At 45.0% G+C, this 25,896-nt stretch overlaps 1 protein-coding gene and 1 long non-coding RNA gene across 21 annotated transcripts in view; one reads left to right on the top strand and one right to left on the bottom strand.

The window, feature by feature from the left end:
* The window catches only part of PKP4 (plakophilin 4), a 259,383-nt gene extending 236,521 nt beyond the window's left edge, over positions 1 to 22,862 (top strand). For 16 of the 20 annotated variants that reach the window (XM_061437200.1, XM_061437140.1, XM_061437181.1 and 13 more), the window contains 10 exons: positions 2,928 to 3,045; positions 4,487 to 4,678; positions 4,879 to 5,052; positions 8,051 to 8,201; positions 11,258 to 11,453; positions 15,493 to 15,577; positions 15,701 to 15,818; positions 18,255 to 18,383; positions 20,015 to 20,088; positions 21,852 to 22,862. In XM_061437200.1, coding sequence (XP_061293184.1) covers positions 2,928 to 3,045; positions 4,487 to 4,678; positions 4,879 to 5,052; positions 8,051 to 8,201; positions 11,258 to 11,453; positions 15,493 to 15,577; positions 15,701 to 15,818; positions 18,255 to 18,383; positions 20,015 to 20,088; positions 21,852 to 22,100 — 1,486 coding nt within the window. In that variant the 3' untranslated portion in view covers positions 22,101 to 22,862. The remainder of the gene's footprint in view (positions 1 to 2,927; positions 3,046 to 4,486; positions 4,679 to 4,878; positions 5,053 to 8,050; positions 8,202 to 11,257; positions 11,454 to 15,492; positions 15,578 to 15,700; positions 15,819 to 18,254; positions 18,384 to 20,014; positions 20,089 to 21,851) is intronic. The other 4 variants (XM_061437243.1, XM_061437235.1, XM_061437252.1 and 1 more) reach the window with 3 other exon arrangements.
* On the bottom strand, positions 8,138 to 20,504 carry LOC133259653 (uncharacterized). The gene is made up of 4 exons (XR_009740473.1): positions 20,168 to 20,504; positions 17,324 to 17,532; positions 9,348 to 9,470; positions 8,138 to 8,226 (listed from the first exon to the last, which is right to left on the bottom strand). It is a non-coding gene; the product is annotated as an uncharacterized LOC133259653 (long non-coding RNA).
* Positions 22,863 to 25,896: the final 3,034 nt, after the last annotated feature.

The raw sequence follows: 25,896 nt of genomic DNA, 5'->3' as shown, positions 1-25,896 counted from the left end.
TAACTTTTTTAATGTAACAGTTGAAACCTTTCTGCTTTTAAAAGGGTGCAGAAAGGTATAAATAGTCATTGGATTTGAGTTTTATAAATAAATGAAAATGAACCCAAATACTATTTTCAGTCATTATCTTTAGCATTTGAAATCCAGAAGGCCTCTTTTAAGTGTTACAGTATTGCTCCCTATTTGCTGGTCATTCTCATCAGCTGTTGCCAAGGCTTCTCGGGAATTTGAAACAAACCTTAGGGCTCTGCCTCAGACAGACGGGCTTTCTGTTCCATTCTGAGCCTTGGTTTCCTCATCTTTAGAACAGGGGTAATAATACCGTCTCAGAGTTGTGAAGACTCAGCTTGTATAGAATGCTTCATGTAGTGATAACACAGTGAACGCTATTCACATTTAAGCTAAAGTGTCTAAGCATCTCTACAACAGAGCTTGTGGGAGCAGGGGAAGGGGCCTGGGCTTCTCCTCTGAAGCCTTCCCCTATTGGAATGGTTAACTGTGGGCTCCTTTGCCTAGAACTGGCAGGGGCGGTGGGTGGGGGCTGGGGTGGTGGTGGTGACAAGAGTTAGGCTCTTAGAGGACAGACCAACTCCCTGACTCAGATTCCTGCATCACCAAGCAGGTCACATGGCCTCTACTGCTGATTCGTGGGTCAGCATCTCATCCTCTCCCCATGCCTGAAAGGGGAGACTGTGATCACTCAGCCAGTCTGCCGGGCTTCAGGGAAAGCCCAGGAGCAGGACACACAGGCTCCCCCAGTGGCTCAGAGCTATTAACATTTGGCGAATGCCTTCTGTGTACATTTAGTGATGACCAAAACAGACTGGATCCCTGCTCTGATAGAACAGAATTCTATTGATGAAGATAGGTAAATAAACAAGAAAATAACAGACGTCATTTTAAAAAAATAGGGTGACCTAAGAGTTACTAGCCGGGTACTTTGAAGGTCAGGTGGTCTCTCATAGGAGGTAAAGTTTAAGTATCTGAGATACTACAGGAGCTGCTCACATGAGGGCTGGTGAGGGAGGTGAGGAGAACACATTCTAGGCAGAGGCAACAAGGCGTGTAAAGACTCTGGGGCAGGGACAGGCTCGAGGCTGGAGCTTAATGTGCAAGGTGCAGAGTGGTGCCAGGTTATGTCAGATTTTTTAAATCATAGGAAAGAGTCTGTACCACCTGCCAAGTGCCATGGGAAACAGGGTTTTAATCATGGGAGTGGCTATGGTTTCTGACTGTGATGTAGGGGACAGTGGAGGCAAGAAGGTGAGGCTGTGCATCAATCTAGGCAAACAATGAGAGTGGCTGAGACCAGGCTCTGGAGAGAGGTAGGCAGAGTTGGGTATGTTATAGAGGGAAAGGCTGACAAGATTTGCTCATTGACTAACTATGATGGACAACGAAAAGAGAGGAAGTAAGGACACCGCCTTTATCTTTGGCCAGATCAGCTGGGAGCATGGAAGTGCTGTTGATGAGGTCAGGCAGAGGGCAGGGGGGAGTAACTGAGGGTTTTGGCTGATCTACTTTGAGATGTCTAATTAGCTATCCATACGGTAATACCAGGATTAAATGAGTTTGGCGTTCTTGAGAGGGGTTGCCCTAAAGATAGACATTTAGGGGTCATGGGTCCACAGGTTGTGTTCCTTGTGTCAAATCCAAGGAACAGAAGGACACCACCCAGGAAGAGTGCAAAGATAGAGGCAGGGATCAGTATAGCCCTGGGCACCCCCAGCAGAACCCACGTGCAGAAGAGGCTGAGAAGCAAGACAGCAGATGAGAGGAAAACCAGAGAGAGACGAGGAACAGAAGAGGACAGCTGTTGAGTGCAGCATAAAGGTTACCGCAGAGGGATTATGCTGCTGCTAAGTCGCTTCAGTCGTGTCCGACTCTGTGCGACCCCATAGACGGCAGCCCACCAGGCTCCCCCGTCCCTGAGATACTCCAGGCAAGAACACTGGAGTAGGTTGCCATTTCCTCCTCCAACGCATGAAAGTGAGAAGTGAAAGTGAAGTTGCTCAGTCGTGTCCGACTCTTAGCGACTCCATGGACTGCAGCCCACCAGGCTCCTCCGTCCATGGGATTTTCCAGGCAAGAGTACTGGAGTGGGCTGCCATAGGTGATAGTATCTCTGTGGCCTCAGAGAAACAAAGGTAAAAAGAGAACTCATTCTCAGTCCCCCTTACAAAGGCTAATTTTTGCAAAATTGCAGAGTTAGACTACTTTGTTAATGGCACATAAAATAGAGCCTTATAATTTGGTATCAATTCACAATGTTGAATGGACAGTAAAATTTCAGTATGGATGAGACCTAAAAACAACTCAGAGTTTTTAATAATTTAAAAGATCAGGCAAATTGTAGCATGACCAAGTGTTCTCATTTAACTTGAAGTTTTTGTGTAAGAAATGATGTTTCCTCTGTTCATTCAAGAAGCATTTATGACCACCTACTACATGCAAAACATGTTTTAATAGGTGCAGGGACTTCCAAGACCTTATGGCCTTACAAGGAAAGTACAACTGCCTGAATATAGCAACCGTGCATGGCTAACAAAATCCTTTCACATGGTGGGCACTTTTGTAATTGCTTTATCTGTAGCAATTCATCTTTTCCTCACAGCAATCCTATGAGATAGTTACTATTATTCCTCCTTTTTTACATAGAAGGAAACTCAGGATAAGCCCCAAAAATAATTCTATTAGAAGGTTAGAAAGTGACCTGTCATGAGAGAGATACGAAGTTCAAGTGTCCCTGCTGTCTTCTATTCATGGCTAATGAGGGGCTGGCTATTATTATGAGCTCTTGAGATATTAAAATGCAGGCTCCATACGCCTCCTCAGACCAGATTTACACGCTGCTCTGTCGTCCATTCTCGGATCATTAAGGTAAGGCTCCACGGCTAATGAGCTCCCCCGTGTCTCTGCCTGTATAGGAATCTCAGCTCTGCTGGGGAGGAAGCGAGGAAGCAGATGCGGTCCTGCGAGGGGCTGGTGGACTCGCTGTTGTATGTGATCCACACGTGTGTGAACACTTCCGATTACGACAGCAAGGTCAGTGAATGCTGGTTGGCAGAGGACAACAGCTGCTGACCACCACTATCTGCATGCCCTTGACTCTGGCTGGAATTCCTGACCCTCTCCTCTTTGTTAGGTTACGCTCCAGGTTAAAGGGAGAATGTCTCTATAAAAATTACAAGTTAACAGAGACAAGAGAACTTAACGAAAATAGCCTTAGAACCGTGAAAACTGAATGATTCCATGCAGTAAGAACCTTAGCAGGGTCCAGACCTTCTCTGTGACTCTCCTGGGCTCAGTGTCAAGGTGATTGCCCCACTGCTGTTCCCTCTAATTCCGTATCCCCTGCTGCTACAATCAGATCTGTCTGCATCTGAGTATTTACTGAATAAAAGTTCCTGACTGAGGCACTGGAACCCCCCACCTCTCTGCCCAGCCTGCCTCGATACCAAAGGGTGCCCCTTCTGTATCCCAGGTTGCTGCATTCATCTGCTCCCTCTGTTCCCACATGAGCCCCTCATCCTCCCCTCCTATTTTCTCCATCCCGGCCCTTGTACAAAGCATGCTGCTCATATCCAGGGTCTACACTGGCATCAGAAGCTGGGGAAGGTGGGAAGAAACAGGAAAGAGGGACTAAATGTATCTAGAATCCCAAGGCAGGCCAGTCATGTATTGTTCAGATTGGGCTAGACAAAGAGAGGCCACAAGTAGGCCTGGATTTGAAAATAACGGTCTGAGAGAAAAGAATGATGAGTGGTAGGCTTGGGAGGAGGTAGAGGAGAATTCAGAGTGACAGCCAGGTTTTCATTTGAGCTTCATTGAACCAAAAGATCTGCAGATGAAACTCAGAGGAGTAAACAAATTGGAAGGGGAGCACTTGCGGGGCAAAACTGAACTGGTTTGGACACTCTTTGTTGAGTAGACAGCTGGCTTCCCAATTAGAGGTGTGATGGAGACTTTGGAGGGGCAAAAGACCATGTGCAGAAGGCAGAATGCAGAACGAAAGAGATCGTGGGACTTTCCACAGATGGAGGGGAGAGGTGGGAGATGGAAGAAGAGGACAAAGATGGCACTTGGGGGAGGGGCTGTGCCGGAGGGCCGTGGCCACACCTGCTGTCATGATGAGAGTTCCCAGCTGGGAGAAGGGGTGGGGTTCTGGTAATTTGGGGGCTCTGCCACTGCAGCAGCCCTGAAGCAGAAACCTTGGGCATTCTCCCCTCCAGAGCCCCACACATTTCACTCAGTGTGAAATCAGATCCTCAGCTCTACTTTGGGTGGCTCTGCACACTCTGTGAGCTTGGGGTCCCACCAACTTGAGTCTGGAATCAGAGTTCTGACTTTGAGTTTGCAGGTTCCCATCAGTGAAAAACAGTTCTTTCATATTCTACATTTATTTAGTGCCACTGGTGCTTGGTACAGAAGCATTTTGCACTAACACGCTACGATGGTTTTAACCCTGCGCCGTGTTGGGTTTCAGACCGTGGAGAACTGCGTGTGCACCCTGAGGAACCTGTCGTATCGGCTGGAGCTGGAGGTGCCTCAGGCCCGGCTGCTGGGGCTGAACGAATTAGATGACTTACTCGGAAAAGAGTCTCCCAGCAAAGATTCGGAGCCAAGCTGCTGGGGGAAGAAGAAGAAGAAGAAAAAGAGGACACCACAAGAGGATCAAGTTAGCATTTTATTTGACATGAAACTCTTAAAGTTTTGTTTCTCTGGGAGTAAGAAATCACATATTTGGCAAGAAAAAATTTTTTCTCATGATTCAGCTTTTCTGCATAGCTCTAGCTGAGTCCAGCAGAAAGGAATGTTTTCAAATGTTGAATACTGTGTTCGCTTTGCCTCCACCAGTACATGTTCTTTGTCTTTCAGTGGGATGGAGTTGGTCCTATCCCAGGACTGTCAAAGTCCCCCAAAGGCGTTGAGATGCTGTGGCACCCATCAGTGGTAAAACCGTATCTTACCCTCCTAGCAGAAAGTTCCAACCCAGCCACCTTGGAAGGCTCTGCCGGATCACTCCAGAACCTCTCTGCTGGAAACTGGAAGGTAGGATGTCCTCCGCTCATCCACACCTCCATGCAGTCAGACCTGCCATGGTCAATGGAAAGGGACGAACAGAGGTGTTTAGAGCTTGGTAAAGGGTAGGAGGAAAAAAGTGAGGAGACTGCAGTTGGCTCTGGGGATTCAAGGATGGATATGACATAGCCCTTCTGCATGAGAAACTGAAGGCGAAAGAGAAAAACAGATGTATTGAGTAAGTGTTGCATAGACTCCATGGTCTTGGAAGAGGACCTCTAACCCAGCCTGGTGAGGGAAAGGCAAGGAAGGAGGGACTCCAGGAGGTAGGGAAGAGTTCCTGGGGGGATGGTGCTGCCCAAGTGGAACCTTTAAGAATGAGCAGATGAAGCCACACAGTGTGAGGTTGGGTGCAGAGGGAGCTTTCCAGATAAAGGGACAAGAGGGCACAAGAGCCCTCACAGTGAGGACGTCATGGGCGCAGGCTACGGACTGGTGGCTGAGATGTGCAGGGGGACAAAGAGTGCCCGTGGTGGAACTAGCCCTCGTACCCAGGCCTGACGGCCAAGCTTCAGGAGCTAAAACCTGACCTTCAGACCAGAGGGGCCACTGAAAGGGTTTAAGCAGACAGGCGACATAGACAGACTGATGTGGACACTGTTGGATCCCATCTGCAGCTGCACGGAGAGTGAATTTGAAGTCAAGAGCCATGGAGGCTGGGATTCTGTTGGAGAGCCTGGTGAGAGATGCCGAGGGCCTGAATTGGAGCTGAGATTGGGCCTTTGTTCCTTTCTAATACTTGCAGAACCTACGTGTGGCAGAGTTTCTGCCTCCACTGGTAAATCTGTGACTTCATTAGGAAAATTGAAGGTGATTTCCTACTGTTACCACCATAAGCAAGTTCTCAAAACTTTTTAAATATCATCTGACAACATCTCAGACAATTCTTGTTTGAAACATTTCAACCTCTAGAAGTTTGCCAACAAGTATGTTTTAGTAGAATTATTATAATGCTTGTTTTTGATTATTTCCTCCATCACCACCTCCCAAAACGAAAATTGTCTGGGCATTGTTTTTTTCCATGAGAGTGAAAAGTATTGCATTGCTAGCATGCAGCCAGCTGTTCTAATGCTTATATATAAATAATTAGGCCTAGTGCTAAGCCACTGTGGTTTTTTTGTTATGTTCTTGATATGTGTATGTCACTTTGCTGTACAGCAAAGATTGGCACAACATTGTAAATCAACTATTAATTAATTAAAAACATTAAAAGTACTAATAGCATCTAAGTACTGACTCTGGAGCCAAATCCCTGGCTTTGAATCCTGCCCTACCTCCCTTACTAGCTGGAGGCCTCAGATCTTTCTGTCCTCAGGTTCATCATCTGTAAAATGGAAATAATACTCACCTCATTATGTGGTTTTAAGGATTAAATGAGGTAATAAATGTGGAGGACCGAGGACAGTGCCCAGCACATAAGTATTTATAAATATTTATGTTGGTTATGTGGTGTTCACCTCCAGCTCCTTATGACCTGAGAATCATATGGTGATTTTAAAAGCAATAACTAAAATAGATATGATTTGAGTTGTAGAATTTTGTTTTCTGGGACCTTTAGTGAATAGAAGTTAAATGGCAGGGTCATTTAAAATGTAAATATTATATGGAAGTGATTTCAAAGGTATCGAAAATAGTAAATCAAAATATTGGACTCTCATTAAGAAAACAAGATAGTCATGGTGAGAGATGTAAGCAAGTGAGAAGCTGTTTTGGGAGTGGCAACGGTGGTAATGTTCTGAAAGGGAGGCCCTCGAGGTAAACTGAGCCAGTTGTCTCCAAGAGAGACAGGCATTGGTTCTATGCTTGCAGGTTTCAGAGGGAGAAGTTGCCAAAGCTGCCCAAGTCCTTTACCCGATGGCAAGTTGTGTATTATGTCTCCCCCGCAGATTTCATTTGATTTAGAAAACAGGAGTATTCACTTTACCTGAAAAAAGCTAATAGGATCTTTGAAATGTATCTTTTCCTTTTATTTATGTTTTTTAAAAAATCCATTCTGTTGATATTAAAGAAGCATCAGTCACATATTTTCATGTTCAAAATAATACAAAGGGCTGGCAGATCTTTGTCCTTGTGTCTTGACCACAGCAGGAAAGTATTAAGATGTTTTATGAGCAACATTTTTCAATTATCCTAAATTGTGAAAGATAGTTTGTATTGGTAAAAATGCCAGTGAAAGCTCAAAACAAGATTAAAGACCCATTTTCAAATGTTACTTTTTCTGTTTGTTTGTTTCCTTGATGACTTCGTGTTCATTTCCAATTCATGTGGTGCCCAGACTGACTCACTGTACAGACTTGCCTCTTAATCACGAAAGAAGTTTTTGACTGTGGATTTTAAAAAATCAGCAGCAGCAGCTAACTAATCTTGAATGATAAAGCATTTTGCGCACAGATATACTTACTTTTTCACCAATGTATATGAATTATGATGCTCAGTGTTCCTGGAGAGTTCCTTTTCTTCCAAGGCAAGGGATTTTTTTCCCAAGCAATTTCTTTGAAGGGTTACTAAACTGTAAATATTGTTGCAGAGAATACAGGGAAAAGACGACCGGATAGAGACAGGTTCTCCTTTAATGTGCACTGATCAGTTACCAGCTCTGCCACGCTATTTATAGCCTCTGGACCTGGCATGGGGCCAACTGCAGAGAAGACACGCCATCCGTCCTTAATCATGTTTATGTAGCTGAAGTAGAAAGTAATCACTGCCTTCTCTTTTCTGCACAAAAATATCTGCCAGATGGTGGTTTGAGGTTTTCAGGCTTTGGGATTTCTTTTTAAATCAGTCATCCTAGCTTATCTTTTTCCCAAACTGGTTTTCTCTTGACTGGCATCACAGATTTAATCTCCAGTTGGAAAGAAAACATTTAATCTATTAGTTCATCTTTTGAAAACATTTTTCTTAGGTGACAGTAATACCTGAGAGCTGCACTCTGTTTTATAATTGCTTATTATCTTGTTTTGTTTCCTAGTTCGCAGCATATATCCGAGCAGCCGTCCGCAAAGAAAAAGGGCTCCCCATCCTAGTAGAGCTTCTGAGAATGGATAACGACAGAGTTGTTTCTTCTGTGGCGACTGCCTTGAGGAATATGGCCCTAGATGTTCGCAACAAGGAGCTCATAGGTATGTTCTGGTGACCTGATGAACTCTAAAGAGAAATGACAGCATTTATAAAGCTCTTCTTTTGATTTATAAAAATATGACATTTAAAATGATTAGCAACTGAGTCCTAGTCCCTGGTTTCTTGGTGTATTTGGTACCTTTGTGTCTGTCCTTCCTGACCACTCCATTTCAGCGAGAGGTAGGCTTATTAATTAAACATTGATCTGGAAGGTACGTGTTCAGAAAAGCTAGCAGTTTCAGTCATACATACAGAGCTACTTGGTAGATTTGGCGTGACTGTTTCCCAAGAGATTCATTTCTTAAACCACAAAAAAAAAGGTTTGATTCTCACTTTTCTGATTTTTGAGACTTATATCTGCTAATTCACCAATACTACCATGTTCTAAATTTTACAAAGAAATCACATGAATGTTTTATAGCTTTTCCTTCTCAGATCTGTGTAAGTGCTCACACCAAAACAGAGCCAGTGCCCCAAGGCCTGACCCCAGGGCAGGGTCAGGATGAGGGAAAGGCAAATGAGGCATATAAGGTACAAAATTATAGGAGGCATTCACCCTTAAATGTGGCTAGCACTTGCATGAACTTGAGAATGAGCTCCTCTTCAAAGTTCTGCACTCTTGGCAGCTTACCTTGTTTGCCTCCTTGGGATGGCCACCATCCCAAGCAGAGTGTGGCATACAGAAAAGATCAGCGGGCCTCAGGTTAAACCCTGGATCCACTGCTCACTGGCTATGTAACCTGGGGTGTCCTGCATTGAGCCCACCAGGCTCCATTCCTTCATCTCAATTGAAAACCCTTCCTTGGTTTCCATCTCTGAAAGGAAGCTGCCCATGCCAGCTCTCCTCACAATGGATTTGCTGTGAAAATGCAAGTTCCACACCAGACCCATAGCTGGTGACGGGTCAGGGGAGGAGGAGGAGAAATTAGACAAGACCTTATGTGGATTAGTGAATGTATGTTGAACTCATTAAAATGCCCATGAGAGATGGGGAGAGAGGAAAGGAATAGGGGCCAGAAGGTTTACCTTACAGAGTGACAGAATTCTCTATGGCCCCTCACACAGTGCCTGACAGCAGTGCTGTTTTAAGTCATTGCCTGGATTATCCTGTTCTTAAAACACCATTCCTCCATGGAGCCAAACTGTACCTCACAGAGAGGAAAGGAGCTTCTTCCACAGCCTGTTCATACTCCAACTCATGCCTGATTCCAGTAGATGTGTTTATAGCTCTTGAAGTTTCCACATTTCCTTGAGAGAAATCCTCTAGGTCCCTAAAGAGAGATTTTTTAAGTTATTTCTGTTACATCTATATTATTTGAATTTATAGTTTGGGAGTTCTTACTGCTAAAAATTAAAGGGTTGGCCACAGATGCCTTGCAGCCTATCATTCCACACATGGAGGAGAGAGTGGGAGAGCAGAGGGTGCTGGCCAATTCCATGAGAGCCAAGACCTGTGGGGAGAACCAGTGTGCATTCCGGGGCCTCGCCTTCTCTCAGTGCCTCCCTGTGTTTTTGAGAGTTCCTCACCCGCTTTTAAACTTCAGTGAGCATATTCTCCCTCCACTGATGAGCTTTATTTTACCCGCGTTATTTACTCAGGAGTCGCTTTTTCTTGTTTCCCCATGAAGATCCCTTCCTTCCTAGGCAGTCTGAGCGCCTCCCGGATCTGACTCTGATTTACCCAGCATTTCTGTTCCTAAGAACCACTCCCTTCACTCTCCTCACGTCCAGCACTAGCAGTGGACTCTGTCTCCAGAGATGTTTCTTCACAAGGAAACACAGTTTTGTGAGTTCACAAAAGTTCCTGCATATTCACCTGAGTCTGACCAAGCCAGCTGTCTGGGCCGCAAGCTCTGAGAGAACTGCTAGGGTCGCTCACAGATGGAGTGAGCAGCCTTCTCCCAAACTTCCAGAGTGCAGTTTAAAACTATGCCTTAGCAAAATGACAGATTACATGTTGCGGACCTGCTGGTCGTTCACAAGTATTCACAATCACAAGTGCTAACTTATCATCTTTTCCTAAAACCCATATTTATCTTCTGGCTTAAGATGTCATCACTGTTTTTCCACTCTTGGTAACAGTATTCTCTATGAGTAAAGCTCAAGTCTTCCCTTGACATGCTGTAAATCATGGAGCTTGTATTCAGGCGCTATCTTCTCCTGCTTACCACTGTATATAAATAGGTCTTCAATAAAAACCCCATTTAGCATCCACTCAATTATTAGCATGGGGGAAAAAACTAAGAAAATATTTACTTGTGCTTTAGTTAATTTCCAGTTTGTCAGTCAGTAAGTGAGATGGGAAAAGCTCGAGATAATTGCATTTTGGAAAAGAGTAAGGGAAATTGAGGGCCTGTAGGGAAATGCTTCAGGAGCGAGGGGGCTCCCCTGCCTTGTCCTGTTGGGAACTTTATTATTACATCACTCCTGAGACATACAGCATACTCATTCATACCAGAATTGTATTTGTGTCTTCTTTAAAAGAAACAAACACGTTGTTACTGATGTCAGATGCCAGACCGATAGAAACCCTCAACTTGATGAAAATATGTAACTACCCATTTCACATGTTAAGATCTAGAAAGATGTCATGAAAAGTATTTTTGGCAGCCTTATTTGACCAACTTAAAACCTATTCAAAAAAAAGTTTTTAAAAGCTTTAAGAGGAAGTTGTAATTGTGATACATAGGAATTGAATGGAGAACAATATTTACTATCATAATTCCTTTATTCTCACTGTTCATGAAAGTAGTGGAAACTAAAGCAGTGTGATTAGTACACCAGTTTTATACCCTGATTTACATTTTCTTTTAGCAATTTTCAGTAAAGTTTTATAAATCAAATCATTTCCCCAAGTGGCCTGGCTGTGATGTTAACCTGCCCCTTACAGTTAAAATGTTTGTCATTTCCTTTTTCACTGTGGATTTTTTTCTTTCCTGTTATTGTCTCTTTTGAGGTTTTATCTTAAAGAGACCATGCAATCACAATTTTTCAATAACAATAATAACAAAAACCAGGTCCCTTCCAGAATCGGAATGAGCTCTTTTGTCCTGGGCAGGGAAATACGCCATGCGAGACCTGGTCAACCGGCTCCCAGGTGGCGCCAGCCCCAGCGTGCTGTCGGATGAGACCGTGGCGGCCATCTGCTGCGCCCTGCACGAGGTCACCAGCAAGAATATGGAGAACGCCAAGGCCCTGGCTGATTCGGGAGGCATAGAGAAGCTGGTGAACATCACCAAGGGCAGAGGAGACAGGCAAGTCTGCTGCAAGGGGATGCCAGCCCCAGGCCCTCATTCTTGGGTTGGCCCTGTGACAAGTGCTTTGGTCAAGGATACATTTCCTGTTGGGAGGGATTTATTTCTGCACTTCTTACATGCCAGTAAGCTAAGCAGTTAAAACCTAGTTTGCTAGGAGAAGTATTTGTGGTCATGTGGCCCCTTTTCTGCTCTTTATTTTCTTGGAGCATCCCTTAGCCCTACTATTGTCCTGTCCCTAAAGCCGCATGTGGTCATTCTGCCTCCTGGAAGAATCAGACGTGTCATGGGGAGGAAAACCTAAAGACCCATCTCCCTCGGGCATTTGGCTCTGCTCCAGGCTCTATTCTGCAAGAACTTCTTCCTAAATCCTCAGTTCTGGGTTCATTTGCTCCCACAAAGTACTAAAATCACCACGTGCAGCAGAGCCTACATGTGGCCTCAGGATGAGCCCTGGGCTTGGATCATATGTCGCTTCTGGGTGACACCCAAGTGATGAAGCAGCAGAAGGATTGGTGGCAAAAATAGGTTTCTTGTCACAGAGCCATAGTGGTGACTATGAATTTGCCTTAATACCAGATCAGAGAATCCTTCAAGGAAGTGGGACGTGTAGGACACGCAGGATAGCACCTCCACTTCAGTTGTAAAATGCCCTGTCCCCCAGATCACCTCCCGTAGGGCAGTGGCTTCCCTGGTTTATCCACGGCCCCTCTGGCATCTACCGCACCAATAGCAGGCGCTTTGTGTTTTTATTCACTGCTGCATCCTCAGTGTCTAGAACAAAGCCTGGCCCCCAATTAGTGAACATTTATTAGTTGGCTGAGCATCAGTGCTAGAAGTCACATTGTATATACTTTTGAAATAATTTCTGTTGATAAAATATAAGAATAATGTAGCAAAGCATAGTCTCACTCCACAGAAACCACAGCTATCAACATTATCCGTATTTCCTTTTAGTCCTTTTTTTCTTATGTATGTATCTTTTTTATCTCATTAGTAATAAGTGCACACACACTCCTTTTTATTTCAAAGGAAATGAAACATTACAGAAAAAGCTAAGGTCCTGTTCCACTAACTCCCCTTCTCTCCCCTCTTCCATAAGAGTAAGCAAAATCACATTTCGTGCTCTTAAAATTTTGTGAGATAGCCTTTATTTGTGAAAGGCATAAGAGCAGACTACAGAAATGCTGAAAGAGTGCCAAAATCTTTGTATATTAAAAAAAAGAAAGTCTAATTTTTTTTTCAAAACAAGAGATTCAGAAAGTCCTAGATCAAATCAAGTTTTCTTCTGAACATAAACTTACTTTCCTTTCAATTCACTCACCAAGCATCTGTCTCCTGCCTGCCTGCCATGTGCTACAGCGGTGTGCAGGTCACACCTACCCACAGGCAGCTTACGTTCCCTGGGCAGAGCAGATGAGGTTCCAGCGGAGTGAGCAGCGCACTTAGCCTGTGGATGGTACTGAGTGTGTGGCAAGTAATAAAATCAGGGATAGTTATAGGGCTCGCCAGGGTGAGGAGGCGGTGTTACAATTTTAGACAGTCGGGAAGACCTCGAGGAGATGGTGCTTCTTGAGCACAGACCTGGAGGAGGGAGGGAAGAGCATCTGGGGGCAAAGGGAACAAGTGGAAGTGCCGAGAGATGGAAGAGCACCCGTGTGTGTGATGAAGGGCGGGAAGCCAGAGGGGCTACAACGGAGCAAGTCAGCAGGGAAGAGGGGGAGGGACATTAACCAGAAGTACAGGAGCCTGTGGGTCAGTGTCAGAGGACTCTTGACTTTACTCGGAGCAAAACTGGGAGCTATTGGAGAGTGTACAGCAGAGGAGAGACATAATCCGATGTCCCTGAAAGTAATCAGAGTAACTCCACAAACTCTTCTCCCCTGACTCCTAATGAGACTAACGGTGACAGGACTTGAGGTGGAGAAGAAGTGGTTGATCCTGACATGTTGGAAAGTAGAATCAGTGAAGGATTTACTGAAGGATTAGATGAGCAGCAGGAAAGAAGGAAAGTGTCAAGGATGACTCTGAGGTCTTTGACCGAAGAGACCATGGGATGGAATTGCCACTTACCGACATGGGGTGGCTGGCAGGAGCAGCAGGTCTTCAGGGAGGACCAGAGTTTGGGATGTGATACACTTGAGATGGCTATTAGATGTCCACGTGAAGGTCTGGTCAGGAGTGGAATGTACTCGAGTCAAGTTCAAGATGGAGTCCAGGCCGCGGATCAATTTGAGAGTCATAGGATGTGGATGGCGTATTTAAAGAAGAGAAATGGGATGAGATCAACAAGAGATGTAGATAGAAAAGAGAAGAGGCCTGAGGGCTCTGGTGTCCCTCATGGTTTGAGGTCAAGGAGATAAGAGGAGCCGGCAGTGAGCCCGAGAAAGGGCAGCCAGACCATTCAGAAGAGACCCAGCCACACCTGGTGCCTTGCAAGCCACATGCAGAAAGCGTTTTGAAGGTGAGCGCATATCACATGTGCTGCTCAGCCAGGTAGGACTAGGATTGAGATGTGCCCAGTTGAACAATATTGAGGAGAAGATGGGATGAGAGAAATTAGAGATGAGACTACGTAATTGCATCCGGAATGGTGCTGCAAAGGGAGGGCAGAGAAACTTCTTGCTTTCTCAGGAGTCAGGTTTCTGCCCAGAGAACCTGTCTAAAGATTTGTGGTCTAGCTGTTGGTGTCCCGGTGTGCACCTAGCACGCCCCTGCTGTCAGGTTTGTGGAGTAGTCCTTGGAGCCAGGTCTGAGGTCTGCCTTTCCCGACCTGATCCCAGCTGCCCAGCATTCAAAGATGGAAAACAATAGCAGCAGCAACAGCAGTGTGAGACCCCGGCTGAGAGTGGGTGGCTGTGAGCTGTGGACACCTTGCAGGACCATCCCAGGCGTCTGAAATTTCCTGTGCATTCTCTTCTTTAGGGTATTCCTTGCTCTGTTGTCTGTTTTGGAAATTTTAAATTTAAAAAGTCTTAGAGTGGTTGGGTCTGACCCAGATTTTCCCTTGACTCACCTCTGGGAACTGAGATTGTGAGGCTCCTCCACTTGCCTACGTGCCACCCCCCTGCTGAAGCCTCAGAATCATCACCGCCCAGTTCTGCTGTGATGGACTGGGTGGAGGAGGTGCCACCAACCTGCTCTCCTCTCTTCTTCCCCCATGTCCTGAGGGTTTATTTGGGAAGATAAGGAATGGAAGAGGACAGCAGATCAAGTCTTCAATATCAAAATGAAGTCTGAGGACAGAGGTGTTCAGTTCTCTTCAGGGCCCCTGAACCACCCTCATGAGGTGCTCTGAAGGCCTTTGCTGAGGCAGGAGGCCACATTCCCACTTCTCTTCATGGTGAGGCCACTGACTGAGAGGACCAGCTCCTGAGCTGAACTGCCTGGACTTGAGGTCAGCGGCGCTCGAATACAGCACCGACATTCAACAGTCTTCAGAGAGGGGAGGCAGTAACTGACCTTATTTTCCAAAGCAAATATGAGAGCACACAGACACACGTGTTTACAAAGAGGTATACACGATAGGAAATACAAGGTATACATGGAGAAGGAAATGGCAACCCACTCCAGTGTTCTTGCCTGGAGAATCCCAGGGGCAGGGAAGTCTGATGGACTGCCGTCTCTGGGGTCGCACAGAGTCGGACACGACTGAAGCAACTTAGCAGCATACATGATAGGAAAGTTATAAGAAGGCCCCATAATGGTTCAGCGGGTATTTCAGCCAACTTGGCAGGGCCCTCAGACCCTTGGGATGTGTGGTCACGGTCAGCAGTCATGGGCTCATTCCAACCACAGCTTGTGACCACACAGCCGAATGGCTGGGAGCCTGTATTTGGTCCCTGCCACATCTGGCCAGCCCTGAGCTTGACAGACTCCCAGGGGCTCCTCACACCTTGGTGGTTGCTAGCAGCAGCCTCCTCCCCGCCCTGGTCCTTGGAGAGGTGGCCTCATGGCCACCGCTTTGCTGCCAAAGTCTCTCAAGTGGAGCCTGGGGTGGTGCTGCCCACGTTCATTAACACGCCCGCTCTTTCCCTAGATCATCTCTGAAAGTGGTGAAGGCAGCAGCCCAGGTCTTGAATACATTATGGCAATATCGGGACCTCCGGAGCATTTATAAAAAGGTAACTTACGAGAATAGCTCTAATATAATTAGCATTCATCAGAGCACACAGTTGTAATCATTTATTATCATGAAATGTCATTTTTCATTTTGAGAGATTTCCTTTTCTCTTTTAACTCCACAGGATGGGTGGAATCAGAACCATTTTATTACACCTGTGTCAACGTTAGAGCGAGACCGGTTCAAATCGCATCCTTCCTTGTCTACCACCAACCAACAGATGTCACCCGTCATTCAGTCAGGTCAGTGGGTAAACGCCCCTCCTAGGTGAGAGCGTGTGACAGAATGTCATTTCCTGTCCAGAGGAGACTGAGCATGCACACTAATTGATTAAGCCTGTCACTTCCAAACACTGAGGGAAGGAGAGTTTGCTCTTCAAACTGAAAGCCTTCTTCAGGAATTACATGTTACTGTAAACAGCAGGCCCACTCTCCTCCTTCCGTTTGAAAGGTTTATGCAAGTTTACACCAACTAGGGTACAAAAGTGGCCCAGCCTCCTCCATAGCATCTGTTACCCAAGCTTCTGCTTCACTAGGTTTGCCAAGGGGCCTGGGAACCTGCACTTCATAAGCCGACCTGGTGACGCGGATATAGGAGAGTGGAGGAACACACTTTGAGAACCACTAGCTTGTGCCTGAAAATGGTTGCCCTTGTCTGCCTGCTGGCCATAAGTCTGAAATCTCTTCCAAAGTGATTTTTTTAGTTTTCTTGATGAAAACTATTAGAGTCCTTTAGACCCTGGGAGAGCCATGATCTCCCCCTGCATCTTACTTCTCACCAGTTAAACCTCTGTTTGCTGGCTGCACCCAGACCCCAGCATTCAGAGCTCATGGGCAGGCCTTGTAGGTGGCTTTACAGGGATTCCCTATGATTTGTAAGTTGGGAGTCTTGGCAACCATGCTACCTACTTATTAGTGGTGTTTAATTTGGTAGAAAGAATGTTTTGAGACTCAACATAATTTTTTTTTTAACATGTAAGAACAGAATATTACCACCAAGTTGATTCAGCCCTGTAAATTTAATTCTTAGCTAAATGAAACAGGAAAAGTAATAAACATCTTTTATTTGGCTTTAAATCTCTCCTTCTGACATATAAATATTATCTGTTGTATTCAATTGTGTTTCTGCTGGCAGTCTTATTTCTCTTGTGGACAAATGTGGCCAAAAAGACTAATATACAACTGGGGGTTCTTGTCGCGTAATTAGATGTCTTCACTTATACCAGGAATTTTTAAAAATTATCTCCACCTACTGCGTGATATATATTTATATCTTAGTTTTTAAATTATGAGTTGTTTTCCTTCAAAAAGACCTCTGCTTGGGTTTTGACACATTCTTGCCGGGCTCCCAGGTATAGCCTGAGGCCATCCTGCTTTATGGAAATGCTCAGGATTCTTTAGGGAACTTGGAAAGAGTGGTGCCAGGGCCAGTGGGAGAGCGGGCTGCTTAACGAAAGGCATGTGTACAGGCAAAAGAGTAATTTCAGACAAATTAGAACATAGTAAGCAACGAACTCGTTTTGAGGACTCAGATACCCACACTGGACAGTGCTGACGAGCCCCATCCAAGTTCCGAGGTCCCTCTCTGGGTTCCATTTGAAGGTAGGATATAATTCACACTTGTTTCTCGAGTTATTCTGAGGGCTTATCATCCGTCCCTCGGGATTAGTGTGATATCTGTTTATGGGCACATCTCATATCTTGCTGACATTGATAATAGTGGGAGGCAGGTGAGGATGTCTACCTACCTTCTAGAAAGTAGGATGAGAAGCACATAGACATGGCCCATGCTCAGAATATTTTCTAGGGAAGATATTTTGCCATCAGTCTTCTTCTGAAAGCATCAATGCGTGCAAAACCACCAGTGGCAGGTCTGGGGGCTGCTGCTCTCTTGTGGATCCAGTGAATAAGTGACCATTCTTAATTGTAAGACACTTCAGTACAAGCAAGATGATTCCTTAATGAGAAAAAGAAGATGTGAAGTGTTTTCCTTCAGTGCAAAAATGTCCCACAGGATACCCAAGGGTAGATATGTTGTTATGAAACGTTTGGCTCCAGCTGGATAAAAAAGCTGGACCTTTGTGAAGCTGGGCTTCTCAGCATCCTGAGCTTCTTGATGAGCAGGGCTTACTGAGCTTAAAATTTTCCTGACAGCTGATCACCATAAAAGGAATTATAAATTTCATGGGCTGGGCACTCTTATTCAAACACATTTAGAGATGCAGATATTTTTGGAAATCATCAGAAATCAAAACATGCCATAAAACATCTATTTACTGAAGAGCTATACATTAAGGATAATAGATGGGTGTGTCACAAGCGACTGAACTGAGATCATAAAACAGCAAACGCAACTTTTGCATTAGTTTCAAAGGCCTAAGCAGGTCATTGAGACCCACCATCTCAATGGGGAAACTGCACAACCCCTGTACCACGCTGGGCTCCCAGCGATCTCCGGGGTTGACAGCACTGATCATCACAGTGGCCAGTCTGCAGGCCACCATCCAGGGACCTGGAGTTGGCTGCCCTCCAGTTCTCAGCACCTCTAAGAGCTGACTTTAGTGCTGGCCGCATCTAATTATTGACCTTTGTTCTTCCAGAAAGGACTTCCTAGAGACACTGACAGTCTGATCTCTCTTTCTTCTCCTCTCTCCCTCCTCCTCTCACCTGTCCCTTCAGTCGGCAGCACCTCGTCCTCACCAGCACTGTTAGGAGTCAGAGACCCTCGCTCTGAATACGATAGGACCCAGCCACCTATGCAGTATTACAGTAGCCAAGGGGATGCCACACACAGAGGCCTGTACCCTGGTAAGATGCCAGTCGGGTGTGTGATAGAGTATCTCGAAAAGCCGCGTGTCCCCAGGCGCTTGAACGGCAGCCTGGGAGGTAACCTCTGCCTGCCTTGAGATGGTCCCCCAGCAGCAAACCATGCTCCACTGTCTCCATCTCCTTCCTGCTTCGGGGGCTGTTGCCTTTCCCACTTGTTTTAAGTAAAACAAGCAGAGGCAGTGGTCTGCTGACCGCAAATAAAAAGAGCACTGTATCCGAGTGAGAACGCATTTCCGGCTCCCGTGCAGCGCAGGCCCTGTGTCCTGCCCCCTCCCCACTCCCCTGTGTGTTCCAGAAACCTGGGCTCTGTGACAGTCGGCAGGGCCGATCTCCTGGACCGACTCATACATTCAAACCTGCGGATGGGGGTCAATTCCATTTGCATTTTCGTGGAAAAGTTTGAATGAATAACAAAATATATAATGTGATTCTCCTCAGAGTGATTATTTATTTTTTAAGAATAACAAAAGTGATGTTGCACAGTATTATTTTTATGTCCTATTCAGAAAGCCGTGCATATAATTTATTTAAAGAATGCCAACCTGAAGGGTTACCATGACTTCATATTATCTCCATTCTCGGCTATCTTGCAAATTGAAACTCCTCTGGAGGTTTCAAAAAGGAGGGGGACGCTCCTTTCTCAAAAAAAACTATTTATTAAAAAGAAATAAAAGCTGGTGGCAATTTAACAACTGCTGGGGGAGCAGTCTCAGTTGTGCTGTTGTCTTTAAAATTGTGATTCCACAGGACTATTTACTAATCGACTGTTGTTACTATGGCAATTAATAGCTCAGAAAATTGCAGATGCTACATTTCAAACACCACGCTCTTTGCAAAGGAAATGCACATACCAACTGAAGTGCATTGTTGCTTCAGGTTTGCAGCAGCCTGCTTTATTTTAAAGATCGCCTCCTTAGCATGCGCGCCCTTCTGTATCTTCTTTGCTTGCTTCAATAAACTAATTTGCCTCAAATATGTTTCATTTTCCTCATTAAAATAAAAATCTTTGCTAGCCTTAACAATACTAGAAGGGTAACCAGTGACATCATCAGAGTCTGCTGTGGCCTCTTGAAGACAGCTATCTGGTTACCAGGTTCTTTTTAAGACATACTCAAATATGGCAGACACAAGACTGTGCCTTCAGGTGGCCGGCCTTTTAGAACACAGGCTGTGCCTGCTCCTTGCAGGACCTGGGATTTTGAATCAAGGCTGTTCTGAGAGCATGGAGCTTGTTCCGCTTTGTTTCCCCTCCCCCATCTGAGGGTGGGGGCAAAGCTCAAGAGTCCTGGAAAAGCCATGTTTCCGGGCTCCGGGAGCATGTCTGCTGTTCAGAAAGCCAGCCAGCGGACATCTACACAGGTGGGAAGAGCTCCCCATAGTGACCAGAGTTTGAGAAGGAATCCTTTTTGGATCTGTGCATTGGCATTGCTCTTTGGTGAGACACGCAGGCTTGATCCGGGGCACCCAGGCTGCTAACCGTCTGGGGCTATGCCATGCCGGGAAGGCAGGGCCTGTCGGGCACACCACCAGCCCTAGCCCTGGGAGTCCATATGACCTAATGGACTGGATAATGAGCACTAGTTTTAATTTCATAAAATATTTTCTTACAGGCTCCAGCAAACCTTCACCAATTTACATCAGTTCCTATTCCTCACCAGCAAGAGAACAAAATAGACGGCTACAGGTGAATTTGCAATACCATTTTTACAGAAGGCCGATTAGCAGGGATCAACACAGTAAGGGGTCCGCGCCGGTTGACTTACCTGAGCTGGGCCCACACGGCGGGGCCGGGGAGCTGTCCCAGGGGATCTCTGTTCCTTGGAAGCTCATCCGTGGTTTAAGCAAATCACTTCTCCAGTAGCCTCTTGTCCTTGCATATCTGAATTGGTAACCCCATGCCACTGATGGCAACCAGCTGAGAAGTCTTTAACTCCTGTTCTTGACCCAACAGTTTCCTCTTCCCACTTTTTTTTTTTTTTTTTTTAGGTCTCTAAAATCTCTTCTGTTCTCTGGGTGGGGAAAGATCAGTAAGCACACTTCATCCTCTCACCTCATTGTTCTCTTTTTTGTACCTCCGTCTCTTTCTCCATCTTCATGGCTCCCTCCGATTCAGGCCTCCATGGTTTGAAGACACTTGAGTCTTAGGCTCAGAGGTCACAATGGACTCAGCCCTACAGGGGTAGACCCCAGTCCCCAGCAGAAAGGGGACTAGTGACTGTAACATTTAATCTCTGCTTTCATGGGGGCCTAAAATTCATTTTGGTCCTGTCTGATGCCATGTCCACATGGGTCATCTGATCTCTCCTCTTACCTTCCATTAACACAGCAGTTGGGGGGTTCCCAAACAAGCCTGTAACCTGCCCTGCAGATAAGGATGCTCTCAGACCTCCTTCCATATCTTTTCCCTGTAGATGGAAGAAGAACCTCTCAAGTTACTCATAATCTCTGCTATAGTTTTTTCGTCAGGAGAAATATCCTCAGAATCATCACTCTAAGTTAAAAAGCAAATTTAGCTCTGAAATCCTTATAATATTAGAATGCCTTTAGTTCCAGAATATGGTGTTGATCCCTATGTGGTAAATTTGTAACATCTTGCTACAGGCAGGGCAGGGGTAGAATTTGGGCATAATCAGAAGGAAAGACAGACATTAGGACCATTACAGTTTTTCTCCAAACATGTGAAGAAATCAATGTGAAGTCAGAGATAGACAGCACAAAAGGAAATGAGGTCAGGCTGTGGGTGCCCACCTGTGTTTCACTTTGCTTCCTTACAGATGAAGTTAGTATCAGCCCTGGCTTGGGGGAAGTCTGTTCCTTTTGAATTGTATTTGCTCACATATCTCTTCTAATTTTACTGCTCTCCTGCCTGGAGATTGTTTATTCGTTTAAAAGCACAGCAGGGTTTCCAAGGTGTGATTTGTTCACCGGACTACATATTTCTTTTAAAACTGAGGGATGGACTCAATCTTCATCTCTGAGATAAATGTTTTCAAAGATGGTTCTGCAATTATACAGCAATCCGGAGCCCCAAAATCCAACCTTTAACTGGGTTCTTGATGTGCTAATTGTACCCCCGTGTCAAAGCAAAAATAAAGGCCATCTTTCAACAGGCATGCCCAAATCACAGGCTCTTCCAGAGCAGAGCACAGAACTTGGCCTCTAGGGAGGAGGGAGGTAGCAGGGGCTCTGTGGGGTTCTCCCAAGTCGCTGACTTCTAGAAGTCATAGGACAGGACTTGAGCCAACTGCCAGCTCACCTGTAAACAGTTTAAAATCCTTCCAGTCCACTAGTGAACATACAGTGTGCACCAGAAAAACGTTCAACGATAAATTCACAAACACTGAATATTGCTTTAAAAATATAAAGCAGGAAGCCCACATTAATTTTCCCTAAACATGTACTTCCAAAAATTGCCTTCATTTATTTGCTTTCTCATTTTGCCAACAGCATCAACAGCTGTATTATAGTCAAGATGACTCCAACAGAAAGAACTTTGATGCATACAGATTGTATTTGCAGTCTCCTCATAGCTATGAAGATCCTTATTTTGATGACCGAGTTCACTTTCCAGCTTCTACTGATTATTCAACACAGTATGGACTGAAATCAACCACGAATTACGTGGACTTTTATTCCACTAAACGACCTTCTTACAGAGCAGAACAGTACCCAGGGTCCCCAGACTCATGGGTGTAGCATCCTGATGCTTGGGAGAGGAACTCTTTCTTTCTAACTCTGTTTGGATTGAGATGAGAAGTCCGTCTTGCTGATTTGCTGATGAAATGTGAAAGTGACATGGAAGGAATGAGTGAAGAGCATATTCTTTTTTTCTTTTTTGAGGAATTTTCAGGGAAGTGAGGCAACCTTCGGGAGAAAGGACTTTCTAAGCTATATTTAGGTGTTAGATCTAATTACTTGTAGATTCTATAGTCTGGTGAAGGTGTGGGCGATGTGATGAGAGGTTTAAGAAATGGGTGAAATGAGATGGGGGATGTGTAGGTCAAATCAAATTAAAAATGATTTTTTTAATGTGAATAAGTTATGTTCTGATAGTTTGTACAGAAAAAAAATAAATAAAATGGATGCCCTTCGTGTTTTATTGCTATTACTAACTGTCAAGATTGTATGCTATTATGTCTTGTAAATTTCTTTTGTTGATGTAAATATGGAAATGCCACATTGGTTAAGTGCCATCACTTGTAACGCAGTGTGTCATCTGAAAAGAGATTTGAAGAAACTGACAGCTTAAAAAACAAATGGGAAACCCAAGGAATTGTTAGCAGTTAAAAACAAACTACAACATCCTTTGTTTCCAAAATGAATAGTGTACCTGTGAAGCACAAAGTCCAGTCTGGCATAGCAGCACCATGCCCATCCCCTGCCTCTTTCATAGGACCCTTCACTGCCATTTTCTATGCACATGAAAGAAAATAAATGTGGAAATTTCATCCTTGAAAATTTGTTCCCTGTTCTTTTTCTTTGTTTTTTTTTTCTGTGTATGACACAGAAAAGTAAATTAATAAATGTGAATCTCATTGCATATAGGAAACAGCTTAAATATATCCATCTATTTTGGACTTTTCCTAGTTCCATACAGTTAATATACTTTGCGGAATGGACTGTTCCACAGAATGACGCTGTGAACTTTCCTCCTCTTTATCTATCTTAGTGTTTTTATTTCTTGTGATCTGTTTTTAATCTAATGCCCATTACCATTTTATCATGTTTTTTTCCAGACTGCTGTATATTTAACACCATTTTTCACCAAAGAGAAATTACATCTGGCAGCCTGGCCCTAACTAAATTGGCAGACTCCTTTTGGCATCATTTTAAGAACTCCATAACTGCGTAAGAACAGTGGTTGGGCACTTATTGGTTGGCAGCAATGTAATAAGCTGAAACAAATTCTAAATAATTATTTTGCTGAGTAATCCCTTGAGACAAAATAATTCCTGGCTTAGAAATAGGGTAGGGAAGCCCCACCATGCATGGCAGGCAGGGGTCCTCATAATACCAAGCTGCATCCCTTCCTAGCCTTTCTCCATCCCTGAAGACCCAAAGTCTGAGAACTTCCCAAGTCTTGTGGTTTCCACCCTGGGTCTTACATGGAAAACAACCCATACAGCAAGTCAAACCCAGTGGAGTTCACTCAGCTCAGTATATCCTGCAAATGTGATTATAAAAGAAAAAAACCTAGTCTGGCCTGTGTGTTTAAATTTGTGAGTATAAGTAGAGAGTTCCAAGAGGAAAGTGCTTTCTCTCTCTTGCTGAAGGGACTACAGCTCAAGAATTAGGCTCCAAAGTGAAATGGAAATAAATAAGCAAAAAGCTTCCTCACGTCCAGCTCCCCAGGTGGCGGCAGTGGTAAAGAACCCAACCTGCCAATGCAGGAGACGTAAAAGACATGGGTGTGATCCCTGGGTCAGGAAGTTCCCCTGGAGAAGGAAATGGGACCCGTCTCCAGTGTTCTTGCCTGGAAAAATCCATGGACAGAGGAAGCTGGTGGGCTAGTCCATGGGGTTGCAAAGAGTCGGACACGACTGAGCACAAGCATCTCATCTTCCTCACGTCCACCAATGGCGAACCTTTCCGAAGTGCAGGCTTTCTGAAATGACACCTGAGCCAGTTCCCACAGTCAGACTGCCCAGCTGCTCCCAGCCTCACGTGCCCTGGAAACCACCCTCTTTCGATGGCAGAGGCTGCCGGATTTCCCCCAGGGAGCTGGCCTCAGGACTTTGGAGATGTGTCTGAGTGAGTTTTGAATCACTGTCTTCGCTGAACCTGCTTTCCATGCATCTGGCTTACAGGCCCTCCCCCATGGAGTCAGGAGTAAAGGACTCTGCAGCTGGCCTGAGCTCACTTGACAGTGACTGCTGCTTCTAGTAACCTCATCATCCTTTGGGATAGCTTGGTGAACCAGGACCCCCATCTGACAGGCAGCATTTCAAAAACTGATCCAAATTTAGGTTGCAAAGAATTCACTTGGGTCTCAGCCAGACCTTGTAATGGCGCCAGAAAGAAGCCTGTGGGTGAGAACTGGGCAGAAGATCAGGTGCCCTCTCTGGCTCCTCCCTGATAACAGAGGGAAAAAGAATCTGCACATGGAGCCTGAAAGACAAAACTGCATCGTGGTTCAAAGAGCTGAGCCCTACCTCCACCCCGCTCTTCAAGGTATGGAAATAGAAAAGCTCTGCTGAAACTAACTTGACTTTCAGTTACTGCCTCCAAAATGTTAGGCAGAACTCAGACGTCCTGAAGAGAGCTGTGCTTCCACTCAGCCATGGTCAGCATACGGCCCTGCTCCCAAGTCCTGGAGAATTGGAGCTGAACTGAGCCAGTGTTGGTGAGCTAGACCCATGCATCTCCACCCTGACCACACATCAGAGGGCCCCCCCCCAACACTGACCAGTGACAACCCCAGGAGGTGGGGTTCAGGCATCTCTTCTTGAGAAGCTCCCTGGCTGATGGCAGTGTGTGGTCAAGCCACTTGACCTGCACACCATTCCCCTCGCCAGTTTCCTGCCCTGGAACCTAAAAAGGTAGCAGTTGGAGTTAGGGTTGGGGAGAGCTTGCCTGGAAGATAGTGATAAAGATTTGGAGTGTTAAAATTGAAATTTTTCTTTTTTTTAATTATGAAATTATGGTAACACATTTACAGGGGACTTGGAAAATATAGAACAAAGTTATGTATATTTCCACTATGAAAGTGAAAGTGCTAGTCCCTCAGACGTGTCCGACTCTTTGCAACCTCATGGACTATAGCCCTCCAGGCTCCTCTGTCCATGGAATTCTCCAGGCAAGAATACTGGAGTGCCATTTCCTTCTCCAGGGGATCTTCCCAACCCAGGGATCGAACCTGGGTGTCCCATATTGCAGGCAGATTCTTTATCATCTGAGCCACAGAGAAGCCATATTATAATTATTTTTTAAGCAGCTAAGATTTTTAGTTGGAGTTTCAATATCAAATTCTCAAATATTAATAGAATGAATATACAGAAAAATAGAAGGATATAGTAAACCTGAAAACCACTGTGAACCAATTCAACATAATTAAGGTTTATATAATTTTCACACAAGAGTAGGATACAAATACCATTCAAGTTCCCATAGACTATAAGAGACACTGGAAGATATCCAGGGACATAAAGGTGCAAAAATTTCATGGATAAGGTTAAAATTGACATCTTAAATTTAAAATGTCAGAAATGAGGTTTTTCTTCTTGCCAGTGTACATATCTTTTGCCTATGAGTACTTTTTTAATAGTTATGAAAGCCCTTGGGTGTTCATGAGTATCAAAAATGAGGACCTCAGTAACTCCTCCAGTCATCAATTCCTGGCCGGTGTTTGGTTATCCACAGGATTGCTGATTCTTACAGTGAAACCGCAAATTCACTTTACCCAGCACTCAAGATGCGCTCCTAGTTTCATAGACATCATTCAGCCCTCAGAGCAAATGGGTGAAACCTGTACTAATAGCTCGTTTTACAGATG

The sequence above is a fragment of the Bos javanicus genome, chromosome 2, assembly GCF_032452875.1.
Source record: "Bos javanicus breed banteng chromosome 2, ARS-OSU_banteng_1.0, whole genome shotgun sequence".
Lineage (NCBI taxonomy): Eukaryota > Metazoa > Chordata > Mammalia > Artiodactyla > Bovidae > Bos > Bos javanicus.
The sequence above is the reverse complement of the archived record's forward strand: the minus strand, read 5'-3'. Positions and strand labels throughout refer to the sequence as shown.